We start from the raw sequence: 18726 nt of genomic DNA, 5'->3' as shown, positions 1-18726 counted from the left end.
ACTTGCTTAGCATTTCCCAGCTTTTGCTGATAAAGAGTAGCAGCTGAATAGCATTCAGGCACACCCCAGCACTCCCAGGAGATTTGATACTGTCCCTCTCACTCATAATCTGCTGGTGAGCTTTGTTCACTATCTTTGGCTAAACCATTAATTAAGGGAAAGCCTTCCTGCAGTCCCCTACACCTTTACAAGAATAATTTGATAGTTATGCTTTGCTGTGTGGGTTGTTAACAGTGGGGGACAGTCCCCCTTAAGGCAGAAGGGAAGGACAGCCCTTCAATAGGGATGCCAAGTGCAGTAGGAAAGGATAAGGACTATGTACCCCCTTGCAGTCCCTTTGGGTCCCCATCCCCAGACTCTACCTGAACAGCCACCTCCTGGACATGGGTTTATCCATGCTACACAGAAGAATGCATCTCCCCAGAAAAAAGAAAAAAAAAAAAAGATTGGGTAGTGGTTTTAGATTAACACACCCTCCAAAAATCTAAAAACTAATGCAACAAGCAATTACTGAAGGAAGACTGGTCATATTTTGCAAGACAGAAAACAGTGCTGCTAGGAGAACTACCTGTAAAACAAAATGTGAATCAAAACTGCCTCAGGGACACTCAAGTCGCACACACCGCAGCATCCCAGCTCTGAGAAGAGGGAGACAGTGCTTCTAGAGAGCATAGGTCTGCAACCTCAACATGGCCCATAAATTTATGGACATATCCAAACTGGGTCATTCCAGATAAAAATCCACTTTTAAATGCATATACTCCCAAGGGCAGCACAGAGAGGATGTGATTATTCTTTGTACCTGCAATACCTGCTACAGGAATAAAGGCTGTTAGAAGGTCTCAGTCTGCTTGCCCAAAGAATCACTACCAAACTTTCCTCTCTGCAAAAGGAAAGGAGACAGTAACACATAGATCTGACACCAGAAGCCCAGCATTTCCACCCACTACATGCTCTTTTTCTGCCATGCTCCAATTACTCCAAAACATATTCAGGAAGACTGAGATGTAAATGGATCAATAAGGACTAGTAAAGAGAGGTACATTAGAAAAACTTGCTATTTTAGCATCACCCTCTCTACAGAGAGGCACAAAGCTAAAACAGGTCTAGAGCATATTTAGTTAGTCCCTGCATCTTATCTCAGTAGGACCAAATAATTCATGCACACTTTAGAAAACCTCCATTCTTATCCTCAGCTATGAATACAGTGATAGAGTCACATGAATAGGTACAAAGAAACATAACAGAAAACACTAGCTGAAAAGACTGCTCCCCCCAGTAACCATAACAACAAATATGACAAATCTGTTTGTCTGAGGGATCTGCTTTTCTCTTTTTGGTAGTATCCTTTAACTTAAAAACAGCTGCATTGGAGTCAAAGAACAAAGCTCGAGATAGTCACAAAAAATAAAGGATGTATTTTTCTCCAAAGATCAAAACCGTAACTAACATAAGACATTCATATTAGAGTATTAAGTTCAGTGTCCAGAAAAAAACTCATCTGCCATATAAAAAAAAAAAGATACTGAAATTGCTTTACTGCTCAAGAATCTCTTTGCTCAAAACTGCTTAATTCTTCTCTCACCAAGTTTTGTCAGTAACTTGATTTTAACTACATTGTACAAACAACTTTTCTTCTCCACCCTCATCTTATCTAAAGCTCTTCTTTTGTTCTGGAGAGTTTTGTTGCATGCTCCTCTATAAATTTGCTCAAATGCTCTAAATCTCTGTCCCCGCCTTCAAATTTAATCGGGCTGTTCTTCTTGTCCTTTGGAGCAAAGTAGATGGTGGGGAATCCCTCCACTTTGTAGCGGTCATTCGTCACGTCGTTGGCAGTAGCATCCATCTTGGCTATAATCAGATTTTTCTCATTCTTGTATTTTTTGCCTAGCTCATTATACACTGGTTCTAGTTTCTTGCAGTGTCCACACCATGGGGCATAGAACTCTATGAGAACATCATTCTTTGGATCCATCACTATGGTATCAAAAGTTTTACCCACTACCACTTTCACAGGCCCTTTGTTATTTTTTGGCACTGGCTGGGACTTCACAATTGGCTTCAGTTTTCCTAGAAGGAAGCAAAACACACACAACACCATTAGAATGTGGTAAGAGCAGCCCTTACAATCTCCCCTAAGAAAGGGCAGAAGAGTACATCCTCCTGCCAGGGAAAGATCACTGCACTGGCAATTGAACTTGCCTCTGCATGAAACACAAGCTAGTTAAATGGTAAGCTTTTGGCCCAATAACCTCATGAAATACAGGCAACAGGTTTTTTTGCAATTCCCCCTAGAACCCTTCTCTTTTTATGGCTGTCCATCCACAAAGTAATAACCCATGATTTAATACAGTAGTCCCAAATATGAATGACCAGCTCACACTTTAAAGCCACAGGAACATTTTAGGCACATAAACCAGACTATGTTTACTGGAGCCATTGCCTCAGGAAACAACTCTTGGAAGTGTAAACAAAATAGCTTAGAGAACCCCATTTTAGAAACTGTACCTTTTTTGAATGCCACCACGAACTGCCTGAGTACATCAGAGTCAAACTCTTCTGGCTCCATGGCGTACTTCTTGCCACCTTCATCCAGAATGGCAGCGTTGACATCCTCTCCACTCTCGAGCAGGCCCAAATCCTTTATTTCAGAAGAATAATCTTCCTCATCAGAAACAGCAAACACGTATTCAGGGAAGTCTTTGGCCACCTCCAGGACTTTGCTTCTCCAGTACTGAGTAGCTGAAAAACCAGAACAGGACAGAATTGGTAATTTCTAGTTATTCAGTGCCTGCTCCCTCTCAAAGTGAAGGAAGGGTAATTGTAGCCAACCCACCAACACGGTAGTCAAAACTGAAGTCCACAGAGTAGTAGACAACTACCAGAGGACGCTTGGAGTATCTCTTGGCATCATTGGAAGGCTTGCGATGGCCAACTAGAGGCAAAGCATGTTTCAGCACATGCTCTTTAATCTCAGATCCATCTGTAGAGTCCTGTAAAGAAATAGTAACAAAAGTTCAAGCAAACAGATTTAAGCAGCATATCTGCTACGCACTACTAAGAAAACCAGTATTGGTACACACGAGTGCGAAAGAGGGAAGGACATGTTATAAAAACATGGCTGCCACCACATTTTCTTCAAACCTTTGAGCACTGAATATTGTATGGACAAATTATTATTTGAAAACATAACATCTGGACTAATTTCCTAAAGTCCTCTTGAAAAAGAGATACAGTTTCAGTGGACAAACAGGTTGACTCAAATATCTAGTAGGAGTACTTCCAACAGGAAGATGCCAACTGATTGTAATTACAGAGAAAGAGAACCTTCAATCCCACACACAAACATTTTAGCTCTGGACCATCTACTCACTTTAAGATTCAGAACGTGCATCTTGGACTCATGCTTCGACTGAAATTTTTCTGGCTGCATGACAACCAGTTTTCCTGGAGAAACTTTCAATAGTTTTGCAATCTCATTGCTGAAGGTGTGATGGAACTTATAATCTTCTCTCAAACCATTAGCTGAAAAATTAAGGTTAGGGTGAAGGAAAAGTCATTAGAAAGTGAACTTACAGACTGTAACTGAGATAACTGCAAGGAAATGCTCTTCCTGTTCTCCAAGTGACACAGAACAACCCAGTCTTAGACAACAGCTCTTATTCAGGGGTGAGAAGCACGTGAATATACATACAATTCCAGCAGCACTATTTTAATGCTGTTCAACAACCCACCTACTTGGTGAGTTATTCTACACACTCAAACACCTTGAACAGCTTCCAAAACATATGCAGCAAAACAGTTTTTCTTTTGTCAATCTCTTACCTCTTGGCCTCTCCCCAAATAGGTCAGCTAGCCAAACTATTTGCTTTGGGACAGCCTGGGAAACAGTTCTCTGTCTTGCCATGCTGAGGCAAACAAATGAGCTCCTAATCCAGCTACGACAGCAGCCCCAGAATCAGACATAGACATAGGTTGCCAGGAATGGTCTAACTAAACTGACCCAGAAGTGGATGAGGATCCTTTCTCCAGACCTCTCATCCAAAATGAGTTTGGTGACAAATGACTCTGGGCTGTCACATATGAAACTAGAGTAATTGACAGCAAACATATTCAGGCTTTAAGCCAAAAAATTGTGGTTTGTTCCTCAGGAAAGCATTTTTCCCTCCTCTCTAGTCCACATGTTTTTAGTGACACAATTATCAAGCAGAGGTATATTCTGTGACCTGCTGACACCTTAGTTACAGCCTCAAAATCTGGTGTGAGCTTATTTTTTGAATACAAGTAGAAGATCACCCTTCCTCCTACTACTTCTTCTCCTCTCCAACCCTCCCTACTATACTAGGAGCAGAAATAAATGATCTCTCCATGCCCAAAGTCCTAGGCAGAATCCCAACAAAACATGTATTCCATTAATATTTTAAAACATTCTTTACCTGCTTCCTGATAGAGCTGATAGGTTTTGTCATTCTCTCCACTAAAGACACCAATGATGATGACATCATCCCCATCCCTCAGAAATTCTTGTACCTGCTTGGTAGCCTGAATCTGTTTGGATGGAGGACCAGCCTGTTCAATCATGTAGTCGACAATACCTGTGAGAGAAACCCACCCCCAAAAAGTTGCTTAGAACATTTACTGAACTGAAAGATTTGGGCATTCCATCTAAAACATTTAATGTCACACTTCCCATGAACACCTCTCCTCCTGTGCAGTCCTCCCACAATAACCTAAAGACCAAATCAGCAAGATTTCAGTCCAAGTTTTTAAAGCTGCAGTTCTGAATATTCCCTTTCAGGTTGGTTTCAGAAGAGCTGACCAAGCACACAATCCATGAATATCAGTTGATCTTGCAAGCAATGCTCCTTTCTGAAATTCCAGACCCTTCACTGTCTCCCGAATCTATTATAAGCCAAGGTGCTACTTAAATAGTCTTAAGTCTAATTAAAACTTAATATTGAGTATTTTTGCCAGCCCTCAAGGCTCATTCCAGTATAATTAAAACCTGCCCATTTACCCATACTGCCACTGCTTCACCAAGTGTATTTAACTTACTTGATATTGAAAGGAGCTGACACTACTACTAAAAGATGTTATGAAGACTAAAGACAAATTTAAATATCCTGTGTAGGTATGAGAGCAGAATCTTTCAGTTTTCCCCAGCTACTGCTGCTATGACATGAACAAGTCTGCGAGTCCGACAGATACGTCAAAATATTTTTCAGAACACCAGAAAACGCAGTTTTTCTTGTGAGTAAAGTTGCAGTACCGTATTTTTCCCGTGGACCGCTGTAGTCGTAAGGCTTGCCCTTGCGGAATATTTTGAGAGTTGGGTAGCCAGTGACATCAAACTTCTTTGCAAGCTCCGTTTCAGCCGTGGCGTCGACTTTAGCCAGGGGGATGGGAGGTGTGCGCTTGCTGAGCTCCTGAGCAGCCTTCTCGTACTCTGGAGCAAGCCTCTTGCAGTGGCCACACCTAGGGAGGCAGAGCAGAGGGCACTTCTTACCAGCCACTAAGCCTGCCAGGTACCTCCTACCCCTGGAGTGGAAGAGTTAAGTCTTCCAGCATGCAGAAATGGGATCATTGAATCCCAGAGGACACTTCAGCTGTGTCCCTGCAACCTGAAGCTGACCTCTGTGCCTGGCCTCACATTACTATAGGTAGCTTCATTTTTAGAGGCCATTTTTAAGCTAAGGACCAATTCCTTTTGGTTTTCAGTATCTCAGTGTGTTCCCAAATCAGTAAACATTGTGAACCTCCGGTGAAGATCTGGACACCACCCCTTGCTGACACACAGATCCAGTCTAGGCCACCAGTGATCTGCAACGTGATCCCAGGTGCAGATTAGAACTGAGGTACACCAAGTGTGTTCAGGCCATCTGTGCTGGACAAATACAGGTGACTGCCTTCTTGCTTACCATGGAGCATAGAACTCCACCAGGATTATGTCAGCATCATTCACAACTTCGTCAAAATTATCCTGGGTCAATACCAGAGTAGCTTCGGGTGGAGGGGTCCAGTTGGGGTCAGAAACCTCCTTGACTTTGGCCACAATAGCTGAAATACAGTTCAATAACCCAATTAGCAAGCATGCATTTTATCATACCAGTAGCATGTCAAATGCAAGAATTTGAAATCAGAGGGCAAGCATGGTGCTGGACCAATGCTTACACATCAAGCTTACATGAGAACACTTTCTTAATCAAGTTCCTTTATGCCTTATTTCCTTGTTGGCATTACTGAGAAGGTCTCTTCACCTCATAGAGTGTCTTATGCAGAGCACAGATCTGTACTTTGCAGCACTGAATTCCATCTCAAAACAGACAGAAAAGGTAGTTTTTCCCCCTCTGACTAGAGCTGGGCATATTAATTAAGCAAAATACAGCCTATATATGTATATATATATATATATCAAATGTTTATTGGCTGATCCTTCAGCAAACATGAGACTGTCTTCTCTTCTAGTCAAGTCATATTTGTAGAAACCTTCTGTCAGTAACAGCACTACTCACTACCTGCAAAATTGTCCTCTAGCATGCAGCCTGTTGAGAAAACAGGGAAAATTTCAGCATTCATAATATTACTTGCTTTAAGATAAATAACTTGAGATCAGAGTCCTTCAAAACAGCCACATATTAAGAAGAAAGATCATAGCATACTTTGTTTTCTTACAGAGAATTGCAAAGGACTGGTGCTTACCATCTTCTGTCCGAGACCCATCGTAGTCAACAGCTTGGCCTTTTTTCAGGATTTTGATGGTTGGGTAGCCACTGACATCAAAACGACTCGACAGTGAAGTGGCTGCAGTAGCATCTATTTTGGCTACAGGAATAGGAGGGTCATGTTCCTTCAGAGTTTTGGCTATCTTCTCATACTCAGGAGCAAACTGCTTGCAGTGCCCACACCTGTCAGAGGAAGACACAAGTAGGTATGTAAATGCACGACAGACATGCAGAGTTGCTCTGCTGCTCTGCAATTCCAGGATGCCTTCTGACAGATGCCCACATCATCAGCACAGAAATGTTTCTCTTGCTACATGTTTAGATCATGGAGAGCAACTGTAGCTAATGTACTGTATGCTCACATCAAAACCTTTATTTTTCTTAATTTTCATTCAGCGTGGAGTGTATTGCCATATGCTTTATAAAACCACTGTAAAAAAATTCAACAACTGCTTTTACAACAAAGTTGTATTACGCTCGCTCCTTCCTTCTTTCCTTCCTTCTCAACTTCAGCTTCTCCCTAACCAAGGTTCATCTTCTCTCCCTAGCACCCTAAATTGAAGTAAAGAAAAAATGAACCAGCAGTCAAGTTGGCCAAATGAAATCTCCCACCCACTATGATAACACAGCATCTGCCCACTCTCTGGCCACATCAGAACTCTCTAGGGAGAACAGAGGCTCCTGATGCAAAAACAGGCATGACAGAGGATACCAGCATAATAAATGCTAAATACAGCCTGACAAGCTAAAGATGAAACCAGGAAAATGTAGGAAAACAGAAAGAAGTGTGTGCCAGATAGCCTTTGCTCCTTAGCATCTCAGCTGGAAGGAGGGGGCGTAGAAAAATAGGAGAGATGTTTAGTCATACATCCTTTTCATGTAGGCAAACTACAGCTGCAGAATTAGTGCCTACAGCGAAGAAGGAATGGGATTCTCTGTTACAAGAATGGCACAAATTAAAATGCAGCTCCACCTCCAGCAAGATCATATTCCCCCTCTATTCAAAGGCTGGAGAAGGACTACTACAAAAATGAGTAAGTCATTTTTGTATCACTGAGCCACCATGGAAAGGTTCTGGCTGCAACACTAACTCAGCAACTCTACTGAAAGTATCTTCTATCTTGTTTTCACCCAGTAACCATCCTTAATGTTTTTGAACATAAGAATGCAAGAGAGGACACATCCTGGCCTGAATCCTTTGTCTTGGTTACATGCACCCAAGTCCATTGTAGCTCCCTGGAGCAGACCAGTGTAAGTGCTGTACACCCTGGGATGCCAGCAGAACTGCCATCATTAGGCAGATGTATGAGGCACTGCTTAAACTGATAATACAAACAAGCTGTGTCCCTAACCACTCCACACCTTTCTGGCAAGGACAGAAATGTGAATTTGGAAAGGAAAACCTTCAGGGAATTCCCCTGCTAGGGAAGCTTTCATTACTCCATCTAGGTGGGCAAGTACACACATTCTCAGTGGTCCAGCACTGGCACAGGATGATAGCAGGCTGCAGGACCACACTGCATGACTTTCCTGGGCCTCACTGGAACCATTTCTGTTCCCTGACAGGCATAAACCAGGGATAGAATCAGGCTTGTGCTCCCCTAGGCATGGGATCCCTCAGTATGACCCACACCTGTGGAACAGGAGCAGGCTGCTGGTTATTGCAGGTACAGAGGCGGGAAAAAAGGCTCTTGCCCACCACCAGAACCATCTCTTTTTCTGGACTATAGCAGAGTCCAGGGCATCTCCTGCAGCCAAGTGAATCCTTTGTCACCTTTAAAATGGCAACCCAAGGTCACTTTTTAGGAGCTTGTCCTGGCAGAGCAGCCCTGTGATGCTGCACCCATGGGGGTGCCGCTGTGAACCCACCATGGTGCGTAGAACTCCAGCAGCACGGTGTCCTTGTCTGCAGTGAAGGTGTCAAAGTTGGCATCATTCAAGACTAACACACCATTTTCTTCTTTAACTACAGAATCATCGTCATCTTCGTCATCTTCTTCATCGTCATCATCGTCACCTTCATCGTCAGCTTCTTTTGTAACAGGTTCTGGGAAGGTAAGAATACGACACAGATTAGATTGTGTCAAGTTTTATATTAATGTGACAGTACCAGACTGAAGATGGATTAGCTACCTCCTGTGGTTAAGAAAAGTACCTACATGAATTAGTTTCTGCTCCACATACAGCTATCTCAGTTTGCAAAGAGCCTGGACTCAGATGCTTGACCATTTCAATTTTGTCCACACTACACCAGCTGACAATATTCATATTTCAGTAAAGTATCAACAGGTATTTCACATCTCAGGGAGAACTAACAAAATGGACACAAGACCAATTAAAGAACACAAATCTGTGCAATAGTTGCCACCAAGGTTTGATAAACATCTTATTGAAATATGGGCAGTGGGACATGTTTTGCTGGGCAAGAAAGGCACACAGATGACACCTGAACTTCGAACAGAACCCTTCATCATGCAACAGAGTAGCCAACTTTAAGTTGGAAAAATTAGTGTCTTACACCAAAAAAGCAGGTGTTATCTGTTCCCAGTGCGCCCCTTGTACCCCAGCTCAGGAGACCTGTAACACCACAACAGCTATGTGCTGCCTGTCTGAAGGTCTAATAAACAGACACACTTGCTATAAAACCAAAATTTACCATTTCACTACAATCAAGGTGGTTTGGAGGCAGCACTTCTAAATTGTGCTTCTTGCCTGACTGCTCCATCCACCTCTGCCACTCTTGCTTTCAGTTTCAGAGATGTTCCAGGTCTGCTATTCACTGAGGAGCCTTTCCACTCACAGGAGCACCAATCACTCTGCTCTGGATCAGCACCAGGCTGCAGTGAGTGTAAAATCAAGTAACTAACTGCAGAAGTCCCACAGAAACTCATTCCTATGCACCTGGCAAATGCCAGATACTCTTCTAAAAAAAACCAAAAATAAAACCAAAAAACCATGGAGTGAAAGCTTCTTCTTTCAAAGAACTTTTGGGGAGGCCTTTGAATTAAGAAAGACCAAAACCACTGGTCCAGAACAATCCTTTACAGGAAAAAGCAATTTGTTAAATTACTAAAGCAAAATTAGCATGTGAAAGCTGAAGCCAGCACATTTCTACTGGTTCATTCTTTGTTGGCTTGGAATTTGAGATTTTTTTTTCAATATCTGACCTTTCATATGTTCCTTTAAACTTAAAAAAACCAAAACCAAAACAAAACCAAAACAAAACAACAAAAAAAAAAAAAAAACCAAAAAAACCAAACCAAAACAAAACAAAACAAAAAACCCCCAAAACTGCTATCTTTCAAGGAAACCAGATCTTCCTGAAGGACTTTAAAAGAATTTCAGGTACGGAACAACTAATGAAAGTATCTCGTTCCAAATGAAAACTGTAAAACAATGAAGTTAAGTCCCTTTCAACCAGTGGGAGTCCCAGGAATGGGATAAAAAAAAATTAAAAAAGAAAAAAGAGATTAGGGTTTCTTGTTTAAAATTATTTTCTATTTAAATGGCTTTTGGCTAAGCTGAGGAGCTACTGCAGCAGTATTCTGAAAATATTCTGATTTCATCAGGAAGTTGAAAGTTAAGAATGATAAATATGTACTATCCAGATATGAAAAAGCTAACAAAACAAAATCCACTTTTGTCAGACCAACAGCAGACATTAGGAACAACCTCACCACGGATAAAATTATGCCATTAAATTGCAATAGCTAGTTTTATTTTAAAAGAAAGTGTACAAAAACAAGCCTATAGACTCTCAGGAAACAGTAGGGGCTCTTGGAGAAAATATGTTGATTTTAATTAGAGGTCAAATTTATTTAGCACAAAAATAGAAAATACTAAAGCTTCTGATGAAGGGAGAGATCACAGGAGATCTTTTATCACACAACCCTAGTCAGGTGGATCAGGTTTCTCTAACAAGTACTAGTGTTTCACCTGATCTTTGAGGCAGCTAAAAGCACTATTTGCAAGCAGACAATGCCTCCTGTGTTGCAGCTCTTGCTCACCCTTGAGTGAATCCATGCCTCACATACCTGCAGGACTGCCCTGGTGGAACAGCTGGAATCAGGGGGCTTCAGCAAGCAAAACCTGTGCCTTACACGGGTGCCCAGCAGTTCTGAGGGCTCACTTTCATCACAGGCTGTTCCAGGCTGGCCTGTGCCTGAATTCCCGGCCACTGCACTCCTGGCAAATTGCTCCAGATATGATTTTTCCTGACACAAAGGAACGCGAGCAAAACCAGCCGGCCAGTTCTGCTCCCGCACCTCGAACCACCCACCGGGTTGTGACCCCTGCTCCTGCTCACTCTGCTCACGACCCACCCCCAAGAGAGACCGAGACCTCAGCAGCTACAGTGGCACCTGGTTTTTAGAAAGAACAAGGTATTCCCTGCAAAAACATCCAGCGCAGGTGGATAAATGTAACCATCGGATCCACCATCCCTCACTGAAATAATTTTGTATCTTTCCCTACAAGTGGCCGGACAGCCTGCCAAGGTGAAACTTCCCCGACAGCGAGACATTGTCACGGGCATTGCACACACCCCCTTCCTCCTCCCTGGAGATGGAGGCAGGACAATAGCCCTGGAACAGCAGGACTCCACCTTCCCCCACGCTTAAGGAGGGCGTGCGTTAAAAAGGAAATTACCCACACTTAGATATCGGTCCTTAAGTGTGCAGAGTTACTTTCTGTAGCTTCCAGCTTCACCAACACCCGGGGCTATCACAGCTACCTCTACCATCCCTTTAAATTTGGGACTGAAAGACTTGTTTCAGGGACCCAACCACGGGAGAAACAAGCAGGACTTTTTTTTTTTTTTCCCCATAGAGAGCAAGAAACTTTCCTCTGCATAAAGATTTACAATTTAAAGAGAACAGAATGAGTTTGTGACACCTGAAGTGGCAGAAGTAGCTAATAAATACTTGCATAAGTCAGCTCATGAAAATAAAACAGCTGCCCCCAAACTGAAGTATCTTTGTTTCTTAAAGAGACTTGCAAAGCCAGTGGACAAACTAACAGCTGTGACAGCTGTGGCTAAAACCTGTCCTCTGGTAAAATATGGATAACCCCCTTATATTAACAACAACAAAAAACCACAAAAAAATTAAAAAAAAAACCAAAAAAAAAACCCTCTCCAAAAACCCACAAAATCAATCCACAAATTCCAACACATTACTACAGGAGTCAAAAAACATGATCAGGAAGGTACTTTTTTTAAGACTTGAAGTACACAGTGCTGGCTGGCAGGCCTTCTTTAGGATGACAGCTACTCTGAAATTAATTCTTACAGTAACTTCACTGAACAGTCAGCATTTATCAGAAATATAGCCTAGTAACATTTTCTTAAACAAAGCAGATCCTGTACAGAAAAGCTGCATCCAGACACCAATGACTTTGGGATGCTGCCTGAAAGTTTCCTTTTGAGGAGCACACTGTTCCCTAATTGGATGAGCTCAGTTTTCAGAAACCCAGAACTCATCATGTGTTGCTAGGACATTCGAAAGATTTTCAATTTAATTTAATATCAGCCCCCTTCAATCTTTTCTGTGGTGGATCCTCTACATGATCCCTCCTTTCCCATCATCAGGATGCCAAGGGTGTAGTGGTCAGGATCCAGCCTAACCTCACTTCCAGCATATTTACCCCCCTGCCCTGCTCAAACCTCACTTCCCAAATCATGCAGTGCTACAAGACAGGTTTGCTTGGAACTTTTCATCTCCCCAACAACCAAGTGCATAAGATTACCTCCTTGTTGCAAAGTAAATTTATTCCACTTCACCCAAGTCTGCATTCCAAGGGCAAAAATTAAAATCCTCAACTATGTGCATTTTTAAGGCAAAGGCTTTGTCTAGGCTAGTTCAGGATCTATATACAAATTCAAGATACACAATAGAACCTGGGAAATGATTGAAAGCTGAGCAGTGGATTAATGTTCAGCTCCACACAGTAGGAGACTCTTCCATCCCTGGGTACCTTTGATGCCCAGAACTCCTATAATGAGAAGAGCCACAAGCACGGGAAATACTGATGAGAGCCAGGCCCACAAGGAGCTGAGCCACTGCTGCCAGCCACAGGTAACACTGTAACATCACAGGTGCTACTTCACCCTTTGAAGGTGGCAGGGGAAATCAGTACTAGGCTTTGTCACATGTTACAAAGAAACCACAACCACGTCCTAGCTAAAAGCAGAGAAAGAAGCATAAAAATTGTATTCCAGTTTACAACAGAAAAAAAAAAAGAAAAGAGCTCCACAGGAAGATTCTGTATCTCTGTATCCTTACTGCAGATGCCATATTTAAAACAAATCTCTTTACCCTCATCCTACAGACCATACAGTTACACAAATAGGGTAACTGATCTAAATGCATTTCTGCAAGTTTTAGTGCCTGTTAGGCCAGCAAGAAGTTGCAGGACATGAGTTCAGAAGGTCATCCATAATCCAGTCTCTCTAAAAGCCCTCTAATACTTAAAATGCAGCAGTGTTCACGCAGGAAATATGAACAATGCATAATTTACCAAAATCCACATGAAAGAAACTTAAAACCGAAAAAAGAAACACCTTCAAATGTCTGCCTCCTACTATACTCATTAAGCCTCAGCAGCTTTGTTTCAGCTAATTTTGGAAAGGAGGAGACAGACACACGTCAGTGAAATCCAAAGACGGTAGGAAGAAACACCAAGAAGATGGTAACAATGGGCTTTCCTTCTGTGAGGGGGGAAAAAAAAAATCAGTTTGAAATACGAAGAATGCACAGGGTCCCTGAAAAAAGGAGTAAGGAGAAGAGTGCTCAATCACAGAACCATAGAATTTTTAAATTCTATTTTTGGACTTTAAGGTCCCGTCCAACCATAGAATGCTAAGGGTTGGACGGGACCTTAAAGATCTCATAGTCCCAACTCCCCGGCCAGGGAAGGGACACCTCCCTCTAGAGCACTGCTCGGTGGTCATGAACACTGCCGGCACTGGGGTATCCACAACCTCCCTGGGCAACCTGTTTCAGTGTCTCAGCACCCTCAGAGTAAAGCATTTCTTCCTCATATCGAACCTGAATTTCCCCTCTTTCAATCTGCACCCATTGTCTTATTACCACTACTACTTATTATTACTATTCCTTGTCTTATCACCACAGCTCCTGATGAAGAGTCCCTCTCCTACATAACGAAATGGCAATCTGTCCGATAGGAGTCGGAATAAAGAAATCGCAAATTCCCAGGAGGTTCAGAAGCCGGGGATTGCCAACATGGCTAATTGTTAGCTCGCTGTTACCTCCGTGCTGGGAGCGGCGAGGCAGAGCCGCCCCACGGCGCACGACAGACGAGCAGCGCCGGGACGAGCGGCTCGCACGGACCTCGGCGCCTGCACGGGGCGGGCTCAGCGCCCCGCACAGAGGCCTGCGAGGAGCACCCCGGTCCCAGCGGCGCCTGCAAGGAGGTCTGCGAGAGCACCCCGGTCCCAGCGGCGCCCCGCCAGCCCGGGCTCCCCGCAGCGCCCAGCGCCGGGGCCGCGCCGCCGCCTCCCGCGGGGGAACCCGGCATGCGGTGCCGGCCCGGCCCCTGCCCGCGCTCACCTCCGTCGCCATCCTCCTCCTGTGCGGCCGCACCCCGCGCCAGGAGAGCAATCTGAGCCAGCCCCAGCAGGAGCACCAGCACCCACAGCCCGCGCATCCTCATCCTGCCGCCGCTCCCGGCCTGGCCCGTCCGCTCCTTGCGCTGCGCTCCCGCCGCTCGCCCCGCCCCGCGGCACGCCGCGCCTGCCCATTGGCTGCTGCCTCAACACGTGCTTGGCGCGGTCGCCAATCAACAATCGTCACGAGGGCCGCCGGCGCGGGGTGCGTGGGTTTCGCGGGTTCCGCAGCGCCCCCGGGGACCCCCGGCGGCTGCGGCCGCGGCGCCGCGGCGGGACACGGGCGCCATCGGCCGGAGCGGCGACGGGAAAGCAGCGGCGGCACCGCGCGCGGAAGCGCCCGGCCGCTCTGAGGTGCCGCCCCGCCATTGGCCGCCGCCGAGCTGCCAACCGCAGCCCGCCACGCGTGGAGCGCGCGGCCGCTCCAGGGGCGGGAGGCGGGAGGGACGGGGCGGGAACGCCCCGACCGCGTGCAGCCACATCGCCCTTCGTGATTGGCGGGCCGGCGCCGGGGGGCGGGGCCAGGGGCCCGCGGCAGCCTGTGAGGGCGCGCCGCGTTCGGCGGGGCGGAGCGAGGCGCGGGCGGGCTGAGGGCAGCGCTGGGGCCTCCTAAATTCCCTCGCCGGGAGAAGGGATTTCGGTACGATGCTGCCGCGGATGGGAAGAGTGGCATGGAGACACCGCCCTTGGGTGCTCCCGCGGGGACTGTGTGGCGCAGCGAGCCCACCGGTAGCGCCGTGATTGCACGGGAAGGTGTCGCGGCGCAATTTCTGTCCGTGGTTGTCCAGATGGTTTATATGGTGAACGCCTAAGATGCAACAAGACACCGTTAAAACCTGGGCTTTTGGTGCCAAAATTGCCAGTCTGTCCCCCTACTTGGGTTAATTACATAGGCTCATGGGACAATTATTTTAATTTTTACGAAACTTTTGACTCTTGAATTGGTAGGTTTAAGCATAAAGAGCTGCTAAGTTCAGTGTGCGGCAGTCACGCTGTAAAAGAGTAGCAGTAGCTTATGATAAATGAATATCTTCAAGGTTTTGAAGTGCAAGCTTTAAATATAAACTCCACAATTTTAGAGGATTAAGACACTGCATTGCTATGAAAGGTTGCTGTTGCATCAGTTGCCATTTGGCATTTGTAAGTGGTCTGTAGGTTGGGGGAAAAAAAAACACATTAAAAGGCCTGCTGTGTTCTCCATTCATAAGTTATAGCCTAGAAGTCAGTGCCTTTCCTTAACTCAGCTGCCACACAAGTTATCTGGAAAATACAGCAGCTGATACAGGAGCAGTTTTTTAACTTGGCACATCACTAGAATGGAGTGGCACCTGATCTGAACCGAGTTAAAGCTGTCTGGATCCTGCCAAAACTGTGATCCTGATCCTGCCTGGTTTTGGTATCAATATAAATATTAGTTTGACATTGATATTCAGTAATTTGAAGATAGCACATAATCAGATTGTACACTCCAGGTTCTCAGTGGGAAAAATTAAGAGTATGGAAAGTTTTTATTTAGAGTCTTGTTCACTGTTAAACACAACCCTTGATTTGAATATCATCTTGGTGTGTGAAATATTTACTGTCTTTGTCCTCTGAGTTTATGAGAGAGATAGTGGCTATAGTAATCCATTTTTTTCTGGTTTATGTTGGAGGTTTTCCAACTGACAGTGACCTTTCAAGGTAGAGGAGTATTGTCAAGCCCAATACTTCATGACAGACCATTGCAAAATGGGTTAAAGTAGCTTGCAGAAAAAGTGAGCATGTAAAATGGGGAAGTGATGTTATTATTGCATTTGTCTGTTGGAGTGTAAAATACTGAATTAAATGCTTTTTCTTTCATGATGAATTTTATGGTTATTGTGGTTTCTTTCCATCCAGGTTAGCCAACTGAAAAAGGAGATCAGTAAATTTGCTAGGCAGTCAAAGGTGCCAAGTACCAACATCCTTCTAGGCAGTGAAAAGGAAGTGCAAATAGTACAAATACAGGGGAGTTGGGGTTGTTATTACTTATTTGAGCTGCGGGAGGAAAGCTTGGAAGGCAGAACCCCTGTGATCCCTGTTCAGCCAAGGACAGCCTGACTGAGAAATTTGCTGAATTGTCAGTTCACTGTGTGGGTGGTTACAACACTGGGAGGATCTTAGGCATGTCCCACTAGACAAACAGGACCTTGGCAAAGGGCCATGGTCTGGTCTGTCTTCAAACAAGCAGGGCTGTGCCTGTCTTCCTAGATTAGGGTTGCACAGGATGGCACAGCGAATACAGAGCTGTAAATGGCACACCAGACATGTGATTCAGACATGTGATTCATTCCAGACCAGCTGGAATTCATCCCAGACCAGCTGGGGTGCCAGCTCCATGCCTTTTGAGCACTTGGAAGAGTGTGCCAGCTGTGCAGCTCTTCCAGGGGATTCCTTCCTGCTCTCTAAAGGGCTGGCTACCTGTGGGGCTGACAATGCAGCTGAAAATCCTCTGGGCTAAGCACTACTGGTAGGAGCGCTGCTGCCTTTTGCTGAGTGCTCATTCCTTATGTAAATTGATGACAGGAGCACTCTTCTCTTTGCCAGGAGGGTCTCCAGGCAGGAGGCAGGTGGAACCCCTGCCCAGTATAGGGTCATCTGTGGGTTAGATGCATGGAAAAGTGGATGGCACAGGACTCCTGCAGCTTGTCTGATTGTGAGGATTGGCCATACAAATCCCTAGTCATGGAACACACTGCAGGGTCCAGAAAGCATGAGGCCTCACAGAGCACCTATGGTGTAGTTTCTGGATAAAAAAAAAAAAAAAATTCTACCTGATGACATCTGCTGTGCTGCACAAAAATGCAGGTATTAGTGCACTCTGGTTATTTGAAAGTGGATTGCATTTTGTACATACTGTGTATCATATCTTGGTGTCAGCATCACTGCTGGCAGACCTGCATCCCCAGGAACAAGCAGATTATTGTAGTTCTTAAATATGCTTCTCCTCAGGAACATTCAGTAGGTGTCTTTCCTGTTGGTTTAAGTTGCCAGTGGCTACCTTAAAGTCTTCACCGGTTGCACCTGTGTTCTCCAACATCATTAAGTGGTGGGCTGTGGAAATCTCTCCTTGTATCACACTGTACTTTTCTCCTTTAAAAGGTAGCCTAGACAATAGTAATCCTCTACCTCATTTTGCACATTCTGTGGGGTACAGCTGTGTTAGTCTTGGAAGAGGCATATTCAGCAGGAAATATCAAAAAAGAAGAAGCCAATGTTCTTCCACAAAAATCATGAAAATGGAAAGACATGTCAGACTAAGTTATATAGGTCTAACTTCTGCTATTAAAACATATTACAATCTCAAACGTAAACGTGGACCTACCTGGCCTTTCACAGGCTGTGAGTCAACACAGACAGGAAGCTGGGACAACCACAAACTCACAGCAAGAACATAAAGAGTAGATTTGAGCTAAAAATGTAAGATTTAAAATGGCTCAGTGTCACACAAGTGTTTTGAATTATTTTTCTGGTAGTTTTCTTGTCGACCTTCGTTATCTTGTTTGCATAATAGCTGAACTTTCACATGATGCTGAGTTGCCTTGCATATAATCTTCATGTAAATCACTTCAGCGAACCTCAAAACAATGCTTAAAATATCCATCCTGATTGCATTTCACCTCAGTGATTTGCATCTAAAAATCACCTCAGTGATTTTCACCTAAAAATAATTTAGAGCAAGAGAACGCTTGTAGAACTCAGGATTTTTTGCTCAGTGGTTGATTCATCTATTATGATGCTTATTTTAAAATATCTTTCAATAATTTTCAGTCATCATTGTAGAAAGATGATAAAAAGTTTGATGTGAAAATGTTCCACTTCAATACTACTAAATTCTTGTAAGTTAATGAAAAACGATAAGTGACGGTAATATAAATTCCTGTATTGCCCAGGAGAACTGATTGTTTTGCTGCAATGATTTTGAGTGTCTGTCTGGATGGCTTCTCTTGTTTTGCCTTTTCTCTTTTTTTTTTCAGGGCCCTGCTTCTTGGTTCTGTTACCCCTTGTTGTGTCACTACCAGCCTTGGTAAAAATTCTCTCTCCATCTTTTTTACAAGACCCCTTCATCTGTTAAAGGGCTGCAATAAGTGACCCTGGAGATTTCTCCAGGCTGAGAAATTCCCTCTCTCTCAGCCTTTCCTCAAAAGAGAGGTGTTTTAGTCCTGTCATCATTCCTGTTGCCCTCCTCTGCAGTTGCTGCAAGAGGTCCATGCCTTTCTTGTGGCCCAAGATAGGAGCAGGATTCCAGAACTGGACACAGTGTTTCAGGTGAAACCACCACAGCCAAGTAAGGGGATCCCTCTGGATAGCATCCCATCCTTCAAGTGTATCAATATCAAGTGTATTTGGACACTCCATGCT

The 18726-nt window shown here is 44.4% G+C and overlaps 1 protein-coding gene across 1 annotated transcript; it reads right to left on the bottom strand.

The window, feature by feature from the left end:
- Window positions 1–1395: 1395 nt before the first annotated feature.
- Window positions 1396–14560, bottom strand: PDIA4 (protein disulfide isomerase family A member 4). The gene is made up of 10 exons (XM_071429747.1): window positions 14291–14560; window positions 8592–8769; window positions 6700–6905; window positions 5919–6057; window positions 5270–5475; window positions 4437–4595; window positions 3374–3525; window positions 2837–2993; window positions 2509–2742; window positions 1396–2070 (listed from the first exon to the last, which is right to left on the bottom strand). Exons 1-10 carry the CDS (start codon window positions 14391–14393, stop codon window positions 1655–1657), a joined length of 1950 nt encoding a protein of 649 aa, XP_071285848.1. The 5' UTR covers window positions 14394–14560; the 3' UTR covers window positions 1396–1654.
- Window positions 14561–18726: the final 4166 nt, after the last annotated feature.

This window comes from Agelaius tricolor, unplaced genomic scaffold, assembly GCF_023055355.1.
Source record: "Agelaius tricolor isolate 1412-34295 unplaced genomic scaffold, bAgeTri1.0.p SCAF_6, whole genome shotgun sequence".
Taxonomy (NCBI): Eukaryota; Metazoa; Chordata; class Aves; order Passeriformes; family Icteridae; genus Agelaius; species Agelaius tricolor.
This window is presented reverse-complemented; position numbering and strand designations above follow the sequence as displayed.

Coding starts and splice junctions, on each gene's coding strand:
- PDIA4 (XM_071429747.1), bottom strand. CDS start 14,393: ATGAGGATGCGCGGGCTGTGGGTGCTGGTGCTCCTGCTGGGGCTGGCT. Junction 8,770..14,290: donor GGAGGAGGATGGCGACGGAG/GTGAGCGCGGGC, acceptor TTACCTTCCCAG/AACCTGTTACAAAAGAAGCT. Junction 2,071..2,508: donor CGTGGTGGCATTCAAAAAAG/GTACAGTTTCTA, acceptor GCTTCCTTCTAG/GAAAACTGAAGCCAATTGTG.